At 46.0% G+C, this 17880-nt stretch overlaps 1 protein-coding gene across 5 annotated transcripts in view; it reads right to left on the bottom strand.

The window, feature by feature from the left end:
* The window catches only part of FAM117A (family with sequence similarity 117 member A), a 79534-nt gene that overhangs the window by 41346 nt on the left and 20308 nt on the right, over positions 1-17880 (bottom strand). Inside the window, exon 2 of one of the 5 annotated variants that reach the window (XM_055258141.2) lies at positions 13079-13152. In XM_055258141.2, coding sequence (XP_055114116.1) covers positions 13079-13085 — 7 coding nt within the window. In that variant the 5' untranslated portion in view covers positions 13086-13152. Of the gene's footprint in view, positions 1-11168; positions 11419-12826; positions 12986-13078; positions 13153-17880 lie in introns of those variants that run through there. The other 4 variants (XM_055258144.2, XM_055258139.2, XM_055258140.2 and 1 more) reach the window with 4 other exon arrangements.

Below are 17880 nucleotides of genomic sequence, written 5' to 3'. Positions count from 1 at the left end.
CTCAAACCAGCTGGAAACACTCAAAAGCCGCCACCATATCACACATATAATAATGTATTAATAGTAACCATCATCTTCCAACTACCCACACCAAGTGAGTATTTATGGTGTAGATAGTCACCTTGGGGTGCTAAAGAAAGAAATGGACTTCTTTGCAGCCCAGTTTCCAATTCTTTTTTTTTTTTGAGACAGAGTCTCACTATGTCACCCAGGCTGGAGGGCAGTGGCGCAGTCTTGGCTCACTGCAACCTTCGCCTCTGGACTCAAGCGATTCCCCTACCTTAGCCTTCCGAGTAGCTGGGACTAGAGGCAGGTGTCATCACGCCCTGCTAATTTTTGTAGTTTTAGTAGAGATGGGGTTTCACGATGTTGGCCAGGCTAGTCTCAAACTCCTGACCTCAAGTGATCTGCCCGCCTCGGCCTCCCAAAGTGCTGGGATTACAGGTGTGAGCCATCACACCCGGCCCCAATTCTCTTTTACTTAGCTTAACAAATGAATCTTTGCTCCTGGAATACAGGTATATAAACAGAGGAGAAACAAATGCTGGAGGTGTGCTGGGCAGGTGGCAGTGGATGCCAGCCTGAGACAAAATTCACAACGGACTTTTTCTGCATATGTGGGAAATGCCCTTTGCCTAATTAAGCAAAAGGGGCTTATTAGTCATTTGGTCTTGGACAAGTACTTCCTTTCTGGGCCTCAGTTTCCTTATCTGCCAAAACAATCAAATGCCACCTGCACCTGCAGGACTGTTGAGAAGATGCATGAAAAACATTTGAGAGTTCCCATCAGAGGCAGCACAGAGCTAAACAAATAGAACATATTGTCAAAACTAATGAAGGCCGGGCACAGTGGCTCACGCCTGTAATCCCAGCACTTTGGGAGGCTGAGGTGGTTGGATCACCTGAGGTCAGGAGTTCGAGACCAGCCTAGCCAACATGGTGAAACCCTGTTTCTATTACAAATATAAAAATTAGCTACTCGGGAGGCTGAGGCAGGAGAATCACTTGAACCTGGGAGGTGGCGGTTGCAGGCAGCAGAGACTACGCCACTGCACTCCAGCCTGGGTAACAGAGTGAGACTCTGTCTCAAAAACAAACAAACAAACAAAAAACCTAATGCTATCTATATTCTCCATTTCCCTGAAAAATACAGGTGAATTTTTGGACCCCTTAGAGTTGAGATTCAGAGACTCTTTCTTTCTATAGAAGCAACTGTTTTTGTCTTCCTCTGTGAACACAGAACTACTCCAGATTCCAGTAAGAAAGAGTCCAGGTGCTGCTCTCAGCATTAAGATGTGCACACCCCCCATGGATGTGGTTCACATAGCCCTTCTCTCCCCAGTTTCTAAATCCAGACTATGTCATATTGTGAAAGCCCTCTGGCTGCATCCCCTCTATCATGCCAAATGCTATCCACTCCCACCCCAACCCCACCCCTGGTTTATGTCATATCTGATGGACAGGAGTTAAGAAGACAATCCCCAAACAGGGGCTGTGTGGCAAGTTTTCCACCAGCCTGCAGCTGTGGGGCAGGGAGTGCACATGTTATCAGGAGTGGTTTTCCCAAAGCCACGTGGGCGACCAGACATGCACAGAGCACAGCAAACTCTTTTTTTTTTTTTTCTTTTTTTTTGAGATAGAGTCTCGCTCTGTCACCCAGGCTGGAGTGCAGTGGCGCCATCTCGGCGCACTGCAAGCTCCGTCTCCTGGGTTCATGCCATTCTCCTGCCTCAGCCTCCTGAGTAGCTGGGACTACAGGAGCCTGCCACCACGCCCGGCTAATTTTTTATATTTTTAGTAGAGATGGGGTTTCACTGTGTTAGCCAGGACAGTCTCCATCTCCTGACCTTGTGATCCGCGTGCCTCGGCCTCCCAAAGTGCTGGGATTACAGGCGTGAGCCACCATGCCCGGCCAAGCCCAGCAAACTCTTAAAGGGAAAGGAGTGTGGGGTAGAGAGGAGAAGGAAGGGAGGGAAGAGGGGGTAAGATAAGCTGACTATGCTCCCAATCACATTTTCACTCTGTTCAAACTTACACCCAGCTGGGCAGGTTAAAAAAGCCATTTTCGGCCTGGCGCAGTGGCTCACACCTGTAATCCCAGCCCTTTGGGAGGCCGAGGCGGGTGGATCACCTGAGGTCGGGAGTTCGAGACCAGCCTGACCAACATGGAGAAACCCCGTCTCTACTAAAAATATAAAAATAGCTGGGCATGGTGGTGCATGCCTGTAATCCCAGCTACTCGGGAGGCTGAGGCAGGAGAATCGCTTGAACCTGGGAGGTGAAGGTTGTGGTGAGTCAAGATCGCACCATTGCACTCCAGCCTGGGCAACAAAAGTGAAACTCCGTCTCAAAAAAAAAAAAAAAAAAAGGCAGGGAACAGAGACTCTGTGGACAACAGTGTAAGTGTCCAGGGCCTGCGAAGTGGTAACAAGCATCTCTTTCTTGCACTTCCCTATCTGGTGGTTGGTGGGAGGAGAAATAGCAGTGCCTGCTATCACAGGATGGTGGCTGGCTTGGGAGAGGGGCGCTTTCAGCCTGATCACACCTCTGAAGCCATCCTAGGGCCAACAGATAATTCTCCTCCTTGGCCTAGAAAAGCCACTGATCCAGATTTTGTTTTCCTCCATCTTCTTGCTACACAGAACACTACTAGGAAGTTGGCAAAAATCTACCTGGAGTGAAAAGACAGTTAGCATTCATCTTGGTCTCCTTGGCCTCTCACCATATCCACTTCAAAGCCTAAAGCCAGGCAGTCTGGCTTTTTAACAAAATCATAACAAAATCTTACACACTGGCTGTTTCCATGGATCGACCTGGTAACTGCCCAAGCTCACCCTCTAGCTGTAAGTGTGTTGGGAAAAGAACCTACAGGCCTAGCAATGACATCTATGGAAATGCCACGTCTTTGCCACCAACTGGGCTTCAAGCCCAATGACCAGGATGAATAGGAGACCAGTGATTTAAAGAAAGAGAGAATACTAACACTTCGGGGGGTTTTGCCTTGTAAGTAGCTGAAGAGAGGTATTATAGAGGGGGAACAGTATGTGGGGACCAGAAGTGGGAAAGACCATTCTGAGTGAGCCTGGGGGAGGTGTGGCTTACTCTCCCCACTCTGCTGCCTTCCCAGCAACTCAATCCAAAAAGTATTTATTGAGCATGACACTCCCCATCTGCCCTGGCCCTCCCTCTGCAAAAACACTCAAATCTGTTCAAGCTGCAGGGTGAGTTCCATTGCACTTGAACTTGAAACGTGAGGTGCCTACTCTTAAAAAGGCAGGCACACAATTTCCAGTATACGGCAGAAGGGACTCAAGAGGTTTGAGAAAAATAAGGAATATAGCTGACTAGACAAGGTGAAACAATGTCACTTTTGAAAGGGAAAGGAAAGGAGAGAGTAAAAATTTAAACTTAGGGAGAATAATATATTGACACTTTTTTTTTAAAGCCTATTCAAAACATCCCAGTAGTTTTCTCTGATTAACCTCACCAAACACTGAGTATTTCTTCATTCTTTGCCTCCTCCAGCTTGAATTTATATTTTATTCACTTACGGATGTGTTAGCAATCTGCTTTTAGAGTTGCACATTAATCCTTCCTTTGACCTTTGAGGAGGTAATACCTTGGTGCTCTCCTGCATGTCTTCATTTAGGATCAGATAATAAAAGACTCAAGTGGCAGAGCTGGGGGTGAACTAGGCTGCCCCCTAACAAACATGGCTTCCCTGGAAAAGTCATCCTTCATTTACAAGATAGAGAGTTCAGAGTCAGAAAGGAGGCACCCCATGGATGGCTTGAGCCCAGGAGGCTATGGTGAGCTATGATGGTATTACTGGATTCCAACCTGGGTGACGGAGCAAGACCTCGTCTCTCAAAAAAAAAAAAAAAAAAAAAGAGACAAAGGCCAGGCGTGGTGGTTCACACCTGTAATCCCAGCACTTTGGGAGGCCAAGGCAGGAGGATCACTTGAGGTCAGGAGTTCGAGACCAGCCTGGCCAACATGGTAAAACCCCATCTCTACCAAAAATACAGCAATTATCTGGGCATGGTGGCACACGTCTGTAGTCCCAGCTATTTGGGAGGCTAAGGCAGGAGAATTGCTTGAACCCAGAGAGGTGGAGGTTTCAGTGAGCTGAGATCGCGCCACTGCACTCCAGCTTGAGCTGTAGAATGAGACTCTGCCTCAAAAAAAAAAAAAAAAAGAGAGAGAGAGGAGGCACCCCAAACCTACAGCTTACAGCTTTGTTCTGTCAAATACCATCCATCCTCTAAGAAGCCACATTCAGGCAGTCTCTGAGAGAAAACTCCTCAACCCTTGATCACAGGCCAGCTGCTTCAGAGCAATCAAAACCCTCTGAGTCCTCCCAGGCCTCCCCCAGCCTCCACCCCTTTTACTGGGGAGCTGGGAGCTCAAACGGCTAATGTGTAGGCAGAGCTGAGCTAAAGGCACTCCATCTGTCCCCCACCCCCCCAGCAACTCTCGGGGGCTCCTGAGCAAATCCACAAACCTGTATGCCTGAGCAGGGCAGGGTAAATGTCTGTACATGGCCTGGACTTCAGTTCCAGGTCCCCCAGGGCCTGGACTTGAAGTTTTTCTATTATGAAATACTTCGATAGCATTCTTTTAAGTTCATTAAAGCCACCCTTGATTAGCTGCAGTGCTCCCACACAGTAAGGGTCGATCGAGGCATATGTGGGCCTGAGGGGAAGCATTTAAATGACTGCAAGGCTTGGCATTCAGCTTTGTAGTGACCCTGAGGGGAAAGCACAGTGCCAGGCAGAGTTTTCCAAACCAGGAGGTTTGGTGGGGACCACAAACTGAGCCGGAACACTAGCAGCCAGCTGTTATGAGAACCTCCCACCATCCAGCTGTTGCCAACAACAACGGCCCCTTCATGAGCTCCACACGACTGGAGAAAACTGGGGCACAGATAACTTAGAAATTTCAAATATCATCCACAACTCTTCCCTTTCTGAGATCAGGATTTGTTTTTGACCTAATAATGTGAGTAGATTTGGCTAATGTTTGGTTAATTCATACCCTGCAAACCAAATAATGGAGCCCTCTGTGAAGACTGAACCTAGACGAAGGGGGGAAACTGACCAGATTTCCCACCCATTCTTTCTTTGCTTCTACTCTTCCCTGTTTCCACTTCTGTGACAAAGAAGGGTAACATGCATCTCAAAGGATGGCAGAGCTTACTAAGCCAAGAAGAGACTGTCCACTCTCACTAACTCTCTGGTGAGCATCTACCTTTGCTCTGAACTGGGAGTGACACCCAAAGTTTTCCTTTCCACTGCTTTAAAAGGGCTCCAGGACCAGGTGTGGTGGCTCACACCTGTAATCCCAGCACTTTGGGAGGCCAAGGTGGGCAGATCACCTGAGGTCAGATGTTGGAGACCAGCCTGGCCAACATGGTGAAACCCCCCTGTCTCTAATAAAAATACAAAAAAATTAGCTGGGCATGGTGGTGCATGCCTGTAATCCCAGCTACTTGGGAAGCTGAGGCAGGAGAAGCGCTTGAATCTGAAGGTGGAGGTTGCAGTGAGCCGAGATCGTGCCATTGCACTCCAGCCTGGGTAACAGAGTGAGAGTCCGTCTCCAAAAAATAAATAAATAGGCCGGGTGCAGTGGCTCACGTCTGTAATCCCAGTACTTTGGGAGGCTGAGGCGGGTGGATCACAAGGTCAGGAGTTTGAGACCGGCCTGGCCAATATGGTGAAACCTCGTCTCTACTAAAAATATAAAAATTAGCCGGGTATGGTAGTGGCCGCCTGTAGTCCCAGCTACTTGGGAGGCTGAGGCAGGAGAACTGCTTGAACCTGGGAGGCGGAGGTTGCAGTGAGCCAAGATTGTGCCATTGCACTCCATCCTGGGTGACAGAGCGAGACTGTCTCAAAAAAATAATAATAATAATAAAAGAAATAAATAGATAAATAAATAAAATAAAAGGGCTCCAAACTGTCTGTGGAGTAAGGGTAAGCCCAGGCAGGTCTAGTCAGAACACTTGAGCTAGAGTCAAACGTGATAGTGTTAGTAAGAACTCCATAACCAGACCTGCCCCTCAGAACATGCCAAACCCGAAAGTCTGAATCCTTTAGCAGGAAGGCTCTATGTGAGTCATCTAAGAATCTGGAGGAAGATGCTTTAACAGTTCTTCTAAGATCAAGGAATAGTGTGGCCCTGATGCCCATCACACCATTCAAAATAAACTGAATTCAGCAGAAAATATAGGCATAGTGTTCTCTTGGCTATTAAAGCCCACCAACCACTGTGGTAACACCCAAATTAGCACTATCACTATGAAAGTTTTGCATTACTGCTTCCAACTTTCTAAAGATCTATCTATGTCTAGAATGTGAGAGAACAATGTCCTCTTGCCATCACAGCCCACTGTTGTTCTCACCCCTCTGACACTGACCTCAAATGGTTTAAGATCTCTTAGCTTTATGTTATATAAGTAAGACCTTCTCGTACTATATAATCCTTTGCTATCCAAAATACTGAAGAACACATGGACTCACACTCCTTTGGGTACCAAAGAGATAAAGCAGTTAAGCAGCTAGCCCCCAAATTCAAGGATGTCATCACTGGTGATAACATTTAAGAGTCAGATGCTTCAGCAGTGCATTTTGCTGACCACGTATGTGCCTGGTGCTGGCAAAGCTGTCAAAAGCAACAGTTAGCAGTGTTGGGCTAGGAAGTGTCTGGTGTTTTAATGCTTCCCAAACAGAAGCTGCCTCAATCACAGGTTTTAGAAGGACAGTTGTAGCTCTTAAAGGGTTTTAACTGCACCCCCAGGCCTCATTATAGCAAGATGATGCCTTGGCATAGAAAGGTTGGAACTCTCTTCTAATCTCCAGGCTGTTTCTGGCACCAGTAGCCACATGGACCAGTTTGCTGAGGGCTTTCTCTTAGGGTCTCTAATATGCAGCCTCCTTTTTATGGTTCCAGACCTATCTAAACACCTATCCCCCAAGAAATAAGTTTTCAAAGCATTGCAAAGAAAGGAGTTTAACGATTTAATAATATAAGCACTGCAGCCTTGTATTCACAAAACAGCCATCCTGGGGAACCTAATCGACATTTGATATAAACTACCCTTCTTATGTCCCCGTGGGGAAGCCAATATTTTAGGGCAACCATGACTACTGCCAGCTCTCCATAATCTGTTCAGAAAAATAAAAGGTAATGAGAAAAATTCAAAACAGAAGATAAGTCTAAAGTAATTTCTATCTGATTTTGAAATGTGTTCACCGCAGTTGTGGGTTGTCAGGTTGGGGGAAATGGGTTAAGAGAGGAGAGGGGGCAAATTTGCCTAACAGTTAAGCTTTTATGTAAATTCAAATTAGCTTATGTCTACTGAACACATCACCTGACAATGGTGGGGGTGGAGAGGCTGGATTCACACATGACGATATTCTGCAAAGATTGAGAACTGACTGGAAGCAGGTGACCCTCTTTTCTTTTGCCTTAAAATATTAGTGGGACTACAGGCTTGTTTGTTTTCTTTACCCCCTTAGAATTTTCTGAGGTTTATATTTGAAACCTCATTTGAAACTGATCTTTATATAGGAAAAACAGGTACACTGTTTGAGACAAGAGTTGGCAAGCTTTTCTGTAAAGTGACATATAGTAAATATTTTAGGCTTTGTGGGCCCTACAGTCTTTATCACAACTCTTCACTGCACCACCGACAGCAAAAAAAAAGCAGCCCTAGACAATATTTAAATGAAGCAGTGTGGCTGGTTCCAATAAAACTTTATTTACAAAAATAGGCCCAGGGCCGATATGGCCTGTAGACCATAACTGCCAATCCTGGTTAAAGAAGATTCTGGTGGTCAGAGGAGGTTCCAAGGCAGCATTTAGCTTCCCTGGCACCCAGCTGGTCCCAGTGGGGCTGGTCCACTGGAGAAATAATTTGCAAAGCTAGACTAAATATCTTCATTCTAGGGACATATAGACAGACATGCTAAACAAGATAGGTAAGACTGGAACCCAGAACAATTCACCTCCTAGTCCTATTTTGTCCTTCATCATGGTCCTGGAAGAGCATAAAAGTTAGCAGCCTCTAACTGACATAAGACACAAAAGAGAATTTAATTTAAGGGAGAATTGCAGTAAGAAATTTATCTTAGGTTTCTATTACCCAATAATGGCTCTTAGCTTTTTTAGAGTTGTCTTTCATTTTTCTCTCCACTCTCTTCAGCCTTCCTCACTCCTAGCCCAGGTTCATAAAAATGAGGCCATTCCTCATTTTACGAAGACATACCTTATGGATGAATGGTTGCAGAAGGCAAATCCTGCTCTTTACGCCAGAACCCTTTTCACAAGGTCTAATATATCTTGTCAAGAACACAGCAGGATGTGTGGTGGGGAGATAACTGCACAGCCCTGAGCGTTACATCACTTTGAGATGGGCAAGAGAAACAGTGACGACACTTAATTGTTCCTGAAGCCCAGTCACAGCTCACATGCCTTTTTAAACAGCTGGGTTTCAGAGCTCTGTTTAGAAAGCTCATTTTAAAAGATGAAGGAATAAAAATGCAAGAGGAGGCCCTGAAATTCTGAAACCTGCAGTACTGGTTTCAGATCAATCTGGGTTTGCTCTTTGAAGCCTGAAAAGGCAATGGGCTCTGGCCAACAGTGCTCTCACCTTGGCGAGCAGAGGGAATAATAATATAAGCAGCAGCAAACACTTTTATAGCACTTCTCATGTGCCAGGCACGTTTTAAGCACTTTCTATTAACTCATTTAATTCTTATGATATAGATATCATTATCCACAGATGAGGAAACTAAGACACAGAAAGAACTTCCTCAAAGCCACACAACTAGTAAATGGCAGAACCCGGATTTAAAACCCAGGCATTCCACCTCCCAGTGCCAATCTCTTAAAGGTTTATGACTATAAGGGGTTTCCTTTCATCCCATATACTCTACTGTCCTAGAGAAAACCACCTCTGGTGCTTTCCAAGGCCAAGGAATGGAAATAATGTGAACACATATGTGGGCTGAAGTTAACATGTAAAAGCCCTGATGTGCCTCCAAAACAGAGGCCAGGTACCTTCCCCTAATGCCTGGCCACAAAGAAGGCCACACGCTCTGGCTACTCTCTTCTCCTATTTTTTCCCCTCTCCTGCCATACTGAAAATCTACAGATAATCCCCCCACTACCAACTAGGCGAATGCCTTATTAACGCCTCTAGGATATTAATAGGTGGATAAATTATTGATCAGCCCAATCTATAAGCAAGAGTCAAGCCAACTTGCCTTAAATCACCTGACAAGTTATGCAGAGCTCTAGCTTCCTATATTTCTACCAGTATCCCAGGGCCTCTGGCTCTATAAAAGGAGCAGGCCATGTAAGGAACCCAGATACCCAAACCTACATTCTTCCCCCTTCCACAGCATCCACCAGCAATTGTCCTTTTAATATTAGTTCTATAATAGACACAAAATAACTGATCTTAAAATATGATTGCTAATCAGTTTCCAGCTACTATACAGGGAGGCTTTCTGTTGTTTTCCACTAAAAGTGACTAAGGTTCTGGTTCTTGTTCTACCAACTTCCCGGGGTTTCAAGGAAGCCCAAACAAAACCAACAGGTTTGTAGTCTTGTGGTTTGCTTTATAACTCATGATAGGCATGAGTTAGTCTGGGCATTGCCTTACTCTGCACCACCGGATTCTAAACATACTTACTACTTGGTCACCATCTTGCTACCAGATTTGACCAAGTTTCTGCATCCCAAGATGTGATGCTAACATACATAGTGAAAAGTCCAGAAAGACTTCAGGGCTTTCTACCTCAGAGATCCTCTTAATCCCATTCCTACCTAGCAAGGAGTAGCCCTGTAGTAGCTACTACTTCTGTAATAGCCCTGCAGAAGCAAGATGTGCAGTAACTAGGCTTAGTAATCATCAGAAGCTCAAGAGACTCTGGTTTAGAGAATGTCATTAACCGTTAAGATGGCAGGAATCATGACTTTTGTACATTTGGTAGAGGCTCTGGCTTTGGAAGTGTGCACTGATCTTTTCACATCTGGTGTGAATCAAATGCAAGCCTCACTTTCAACTTATTGCCAACCTCCTCATGCAAGTAGGTTCCTTTTCCCCTTTCTAAGTACTTGAATTTGTGGGATCCGTCACAGATTTGAGTATCAAAGCAAGGTTAAGTTCGCTTCTCCCTAGTTTCCCCACAGCCACCACATCAAGCTGTTATTAAGAACCAATTTCAGCGCTGTTCAGAAAGTGGGGTACTTGCCACCGTGCACTTGACTGTAGCCCTTACCCCACTGCCACGTTGGCTGCAATGCCCAGGACAAAACAGCCTTGGTGGGTAGACGGGTGGAGGGGGTAGAAATAAAGGCAGGGGGCAAAACTGCCCACGTCTCCCCCCGCTACACACACACACACGCACATACACACACACACACACGCTCTTACACAAACGATGGTTGGAATGAGACAGCCATATTAAACAGGTCAAGAATCTGGGAACATACAACTTCTGGGACACAGGGGGAAGGAGGTAGGGAGCGTGGCATTTGCACCACGGTAAAAGCCGTTAAACTAACTTAGTCCAACGGGCTGAGATGAAATCAGCTCCAGGAGGTGGCATAAAGGGAAGCGCACGTGAAGTGGTGGAGAATGGAACTCCAGCGCAGTAGAGAGGGATGCTGGGGCCAAACTCAAGCTGGAGAAGTAACACATGGCTGCACGGGGCTCTACTCCATGCCCCTCCCCCTCCCCGTGCAGGCGTCCAGCGCCCACCGACTCCTGCTCCCAGCGCCAGCCATCCGCACGGGGCGCCCCCACCACGCGCCACTCCTCCTCACGCCTCGCTCCCACCCTCTGCATCTTCCACTCACCCCACACGACACCTCTGCCCACTTTTCGGTTACGCCCCCAAAGCCAGCCTCCATCTGCCAGGTCCCTCCCCTCACCTCCGGGACCCGACTCCCCGCACACTCCGTCCCAGCAGGCTCCCCACGTTTCACAGCTCCTCGCTCTTGCTCCCTCTGCCCTCATAGACTCTGAACGCCCCCTTTCTCTTCCCTCGCCCCCATCCACTTTCCCCTCACACTTCTCCCCGTCCCCCTCCCGCGGTCACGCGCCCCCCCCTCCCCCAATGGCTCCTCCCACGGCACCCGCTCCAGGCCCGGCTCACCTGCACGGCCACCCCAGTCCCGGCGCTGGTGCGGCTGCTGCAGCTGGAAGGGGATCGTGGCCCTGAGCGGCTGCAGCCCAGCCCGGGGGGAGCCGGCGGCGGCTGGGGGAGAGCAGCCCCGCCGGAGCCCCCCGGCCCCTCCGCGTCCCGGCCCCCAGGCACCTCCGCCTCTGCCGCCCGCTGCGGCTCCCGCCATGGCTCGCCCGACTGCCTGCCTCAGCCCCACTGCGAGCCCCACACAGCCCCCCAACCCCCGCTGCCGCTGCTTATCTGCTCTACAGGGCGGGGACCGGCCTCCTCATTCTAGAGCTGTCATTGGACTGCGGAAACCCAGACCTTCCACCACAGCCAATCCACAGCTTAACCTTCCCTTTCCCGAGGATGATTGGTCGATGTGCCTAGCGATCCAAGCCAAGACCCCACCCTCACACCGCCCCCTTCGGTTTTCCAACATCCCAAGAGCTGCTGATTGGCCTGTACAGAAGAGGGCTGGTTCTCCAGCGCCACCAATGAGAAGACGCAGAATACGGGAGCGTCACACCCAGTCCCAGGTAGTATGCAAATATAATGTCACGTGACGTCAGGCAGCGCTGGGGAGTGGGGGCGGCGCTGGGTGTAGGTTGGAATCAAACACTAGTGAAATAATTTTGGGGGACGGGAGTAGGCAGCAGTGTCAAACTTTGAACAGTTGAGTCCCTGAATCACAGAGAAAGCGATATACCTTCAAAAAGTATTACATTTAATTTAACCTAAAAAACATTAGTTTTAAATCCTTATAGGATCTCAGTGCTACTTACAAGCTCCAAACTAAGATCCTACAAATTAATGCAAGGTTTGCATATCATTTGCATGTGATTTGCATTATATTTGTGCATTTAATGGCGACCTTGCCTCATGTGACACTCACATCTGTCTTTCTCCACGTTTCCAAGTCCCTACTTGGTGTTGATCCAACCTTAAAAAAACAATTGCTAGCCAGTAAATTAAATTGGGACTCTGAAAAGAAGCAGGGAATTTCCCTTCAGAGTCGTCCACTCCAAGTCTAGCTCAGCAGAGTGAAAGGAACAAAGCGACTGAAAAACTTGCCCAAGTTTGCACCGCGACTCCGTTAACAAATCCTTGTCTTCCCAGATCAATGCTGGCTGACTTACAAGTCAAAATGAGACTGGAAGGTCCCCAAAGAGAATGCATGCTGTTGTGAAAAGCACATGATGTAATGTATATAAAGGGATTTGGGAAAGAAAATAACATTTAAGATACTATTAAAAAGTATTATGCTTCAAAAGAAAAAAATATTACTCTTGGTATTTGTTAACCATTTTGTTCTACATATGGAAAAAGCAAAAGTCAATCAACCCTGGATTGTCTGTGATTAGGGACCATTCAAATAATTGAATAATTCCCTCCAGATTTATATTTAGCTGTGAATTCTATTTTTGATCTTGCTACAGATTTTTCTTTCTATTTCTGTTTTTGCCCAGTTTAATGTTAAAAAGAAGATATTCCCTGAAGCCATACTAACTAATCAGAGAAAAAGAGGTAATCTGGGAGCCTGCTGTGAGGCAAGGAGAGGTCATTCTGGGATTAAATATTGAAAGTAGATAATACCCAAAGTGGAAATTCAAGAGTGGGTTGAATATTAAAATTAGCCTACATACACTTAATGAATTGAGGCAATGGAACATACTGAAGAAAGGTTTTCTTTGCAAAGAGTGTTCTCTTGCAGTTTTGAAGGATTTACTTCAAGATCTGACATTTGAATTGTTTTTTTAATTGATTGAAGAAATGCTGTACTACTTTTCCATGAAGAGGACAACCTAATCAAAGACAGAGAAGAATAAACAAAACTTGATGAACTGATTAAAAACTCAGTCTTTATAAGCTTAATTAGCTCAGTTGAAAAAAGATACCTTGCATTTATATTGTTCCTCAATTTCAAGTAGTTCAAATTCTTCATATACTTTTAAGAAATCCTCATGACAATCTGGAAAAGGAAAAACATAAATTCTTACCATGGTACAAGTAGTGAAACAGAAGTCCAAAGAAGTGAGTCCTTTTGATTCCTAGCTCAGATCTCTAACACATCATATTGAACCACCCTGCCTCACATCTTCATTAATAAAATCAGTAATGATAGCAACGAATATTCATTGAATTCCTTTCTCCACGATAGGTACATGTTAAGTACCATGCATACCTTATCTTATTTAATGCTCAAGACCGCACTTGTGAAATGGGTATTATTTCCTCTTCATTGAGACTTCAGGGAGAAATACAGTTACATGCCCAAGATTACCCAGGTAGCCTGACTCCAGAGCTGAGCTCCTGATCTCTATGAGTGTAAAATTTTCTTAAGAACACAGGATTACTGTTTACATCTTACATAAAGGGTCTCCAAAGATGCAAATCTGATTAAGATGTTAAAATTAACATCTGTCTAGTGTTTTATAGCTTTCACATACATTATCTCATTTAATTATCACAATAGGTATGTAAGGCAGAAAATGCAGATATTATTGTCCTCATTCTTCAGGAGGTTAAGTCCTACAGAGGCTAGGTGACTTGCCCAAGATCATCTTAGTAAATGGCAGACCTAGGACTTACATCCTTGGTCTTTTGACTCCAGATTCAATGCTTTCCCAACCAACACTCAATTTCTAGACCATTGGTCCTGCCTGAGAGGCAAAAGGTAGACTAGTTGGTCTTTTGAAAGCTTTTCTTGTTTGACAACTTATACTATGTTAGGACCCCTCAACATGTAAATTCTCAATCTTAGGAGATGATGAGTGGTTTTTATTTATTGGCTGAGCCAGACAATGTGTGTTTAGAAGTAAAGCCCTAGGATGAGGATCTTGAAACACTTTGGGTAAGTGGCTTCCTCTCTCTGTGCCAGAATCATCCCTGATCCATCAACCTCACAGACTTGTTCTAAAAATAAGGTGACACGTTATTGTGCAGATGCTTTCTTCCCTCAGAGAGAGGAGTAATGTGCATGGTTCCATGGATACTGTGTTTAAACTTTATTCCAAAGCCAAGGTACCAGAAATTAAGAACCTGGATGGTAGAAAAAAAGGCAGTGGAGGTGGTATAGCTGAAGAAATGGATCTTCTGAGTCCAGAAAGTCATGGTCTTTCGTGATAAGTTGCTGGCAAGACACTAAAGTTGATCCTAGCTGGAGGAGTGAGAAGGGAGGCATGCATAGGAGAATTTGGTCCTCTCCTTACTAGGTATCATGTCCAACCAGCTGTCTCTTATTCTCTTCTCTATCACTGATAGCTTCTCCTGGCATGGGCATGATGGGAGGATAAGGACTACATCTGAAGATTAACCCGTCTGCTTCCTCCAATGAAAGAAGCCTTGGCTTTGGGGAGGCTATGCGCTGCTAAGGGGAGATGACTTGCATTCATTACAAAGCATGTAACTTGCAACAAAACCTTTGCCACTGCCCTTACTGTCATCCTTATCAACATCATTGCCATTAATTAATTAGCTCATCACAAATTTATTGAAATGACAACTATGTGCCAGACACTGAGCTAGGCACTGAGCTCTGAATGACAATAATGTTCAGAGATATTGTCCCTATGCTGAAGTTCACAACCCACCAGGCCTTGAAGCCTGGATGCAGAAGTGGCCCTGGGACAGATGCTATTTCATCTGGGATACATGACCTGGTTCCTGCTTTCAGAGACTTTGGGTCAGAGGATGACACTCAAAAACATCAAAAGTAGAGGACTGGCTGGGCGTGGTGGCTCATGCCTGTAATCCCAGCACTTTGGGAGGCCGAGGCAGGTGGATCACCAGGTTAGGATTTCAAGACCAGCCTGGCCAAGATGGTGAAATCCCGTCTCTGCTAAAAATACAAAAAATTAGCCGGGCATGGTAGCAGGCGCCTGTAATCCCAGCTACTCGGGAGGCTGAAGCAGAGAATTGCTTGAACCCGGGAGGCGGAGGCTGCAGTGAGCCAAGATTGCACCACTGTGCTCCAGCCTGGGCGACAGAGCAAGACTCTGTTTAAAAAAAAAAAAAAAGTAGAGGATTATAGATACTAAGTGTATCAATAATTTTTTTTAATCTGTAAGAGACCTATTTGCTTTATGGGTTTCCAACAGCAAATGCTTAGGCCCTTGACTGCAGCATGCTCTTGGCATTCTTGGGTTGTCCACAGCTAAATGTCAGAAATACATGAGAATTGGCATTATTTTTCCTACAGGTGTAAGTCAGAGATATAGCCATTCCCCAAGCAGTCCCTATGAGGTTTCAAGTCTTAAAAGCTTGCAAGGGTCTAAGAGACTACCAAGGGCAAAGGCTGTGGGGACTTTTGGCAGATCAGAGGATCAGCAGGGAAGCCTTACCCTGCTGGCTACTGAATCGAGAGGAACTTTCCACTCCTGAAGGACCTCGCTGGGCCTACATCCAGGGCACCTTGAATTCCACCCTGTGCCTCCATTTATGCCACAGGAACCAACAAGAATGGGAGTTTCAAATCACTATTTTTACCCTTCAAAATATGACACCCAGTAGCAATTATTCAGCAGACTAGAGAAGTCTTGGTATTCCTTGGTACCTGGAAGACGGTCTCTGAACTTCCTAGTAAATTCTAAGTGCTTACATCTTTGCTCCCCTCCTCCAAGTTCCAAAATAATAAAACAGAAAATAAGATGATGCAGATACACTGTGTCTCTTTCCGACCTACCTCCTTTACTCAGCCTCTGTCTGAAATGTCAGGACTGGCTCCTCAGGGAACAAGATCCTGAGGAAATGGGGTCAGAACTGAAGGAGCAAAGCAGCCTGAGAGGGATTGGGAAGGAGGGTTGAGGGAATGAATGAGGTTATGGGAACAGTGTGTGTCGGGGGGGGTCCTAGCCCTCAGCATCTCTTCCCACTCTGGTGCGTCCCTCTCCCTGCGTCCCTTCCCTCTTACTCTCAGGGTAGCCAGATGGCCTGGATTTTGACCTTCGGTACTTTCTCTGACTCATTTTGTCCCTTGCTGTGGCCACCACATGCTGTCTTCTTTCTTAGTTCTCTCACTTGTTCCTTCTTCACTTGGACTGGCTGACATTCACCCCTTCAGTCTCCTTTTGCTCTCAGTGGCCATCTACTTTCCTTGCTAAATGGCAGTCCTTTTAAAATGAAGATTCTCGGCTGGGTGTGGTGGCTCATGCCTGTAATCCCAGCATTTTGGGAGGCTGAGGTGGGCAGATCACTTGAGATCAGGAGTTCAAGACCGGCCTGGCCAACATGGTGAAACCCCATCTCTACTAAAATACAAAAATTAGCTGGCCATGGTGGCGTGTGCCTGTAGTCCCAGCTGCTTGGGAGGCTGAGGTAGAAGAATCCCTTGAACCCGGGAGGGGGAGGCTGCAGTGAGCCGAGATCGTGCCACTGCACTCCAGCCTGGGGTGACAGAATGAGACTCCGTCTCAAAAATAAATAAATAAATAAATAAATAAAATAAAATGAAGATTCTCATCCTTGACAATAAATGATATGGTGGAAGTTTTCAAACAGGTAAAGGGTAAATGTAGGATCAGAGACATTAAAACTTTAGAATAGGCCAGGCGCGGTGGCTCACGCCTGTAATCCTAGCACTTTAGGAGGCTGAAGCAGGTGGATCACGAGGTCAGGAGATCGAGACCATCTTGGCTAACATGGTGAAACCCTGTCTCTAACAAAAATACAAAAAAAATTAGCCGGGCATGGTGGTGGGTGCCTGTAGTCCCAGCTACTCTACTCGGGAGGCTGAGGCAGGAGAATGACGTGAACCCAGGAGGCGGAGCTTGCAGTGAGCTGAGATCGCGCCACTGCACTCCAGCCTGGGCGACAGAGCAAGACTCCGTCTCAAAAAATAAATAAATAATAAATAAATAAACTCTAGAATATTGGACTTAATGGCACTCTAAGAAAAATACAAAGTAGATTTTAAACGAATGATTGGAAGAAACAGTAGAAACTATATGTGATTCAGCCTCTCACATTACAGACCTAGAAACAGATGCCCAGGCAAGGGGAGGACTTGTCAGAGGCCATTCAGCAAATCAGAGACAAGCAAAGGACCAGGACTTCTGGATCCCGTTCAGTGCTGCCTCAAAACATAAATAACTTCTAAAAGAATTTAGGACCAGGCATGGTGGCTCAAGCCTGTAATCCCACTACTTTGGGAGGCCAAGGTGGGCCCATCACGAGGTCAGGAGTTTGAGACCAGCCTGGCCAACGTGGTGAAACCCTGTCTCTACTAAAAATACAAAAATTAGCCAGGCGTGGTGGTGCGTGCCTGTAATTCCAGTTACTCAGAAGGCTGAGGCAGGAGAATTGCTTGAACCCAGGAGGCAGAGGTTGCCGTGAGCTGAGATCGTGCCACTGCACTCCAGCCTGGTTGACTGAGCGAGACTCTGTATCAAAAAAAAAAAAAGAATTTAGATGGAGTACTTTTCAGCAACAAAAAGGAACAAGCTACTGATATTTGCTATAGCATGAATGGACCTTGAAAACATTATGCTAAATGAAAGAAGCCAGGCACAAAGAACTACACATTATATGATTCCATGTATATGAAATGTCCAGAAATGCAAATTTATAGAGAGAGCAAGCAGATTTGTGATTGCCTAGGACTGGAAGTGGGAGCAGGGATTACCTGCCAATGGACACTTTTTTGAACTCTTTGGGGTGATGGGAATGTTTCTATGCTAGAATGTTGTGATGGTCGCACAAT

Source organism: Symphalangus syndactylus, chromosome 20 (assembly GCF_028878055.3).
Source record: "Symphalangus syndactylus isolate Jambi chromosome 20, NHGRI_mSymSyn1-v2.1_pri, whole genome shotgun sequence".
Lineage (NCBI taxonomy): Eukaryota > Metazoa > Chordata > Mammalia > Primates > Hylobatidae > Symphalangus > Symphalangus syndactylus.
The sequence above is the reverse complement of the archived record's forward strand: the minus strand, read 5'-3'. Positions and strand labels throughout refer to the sequence as shown.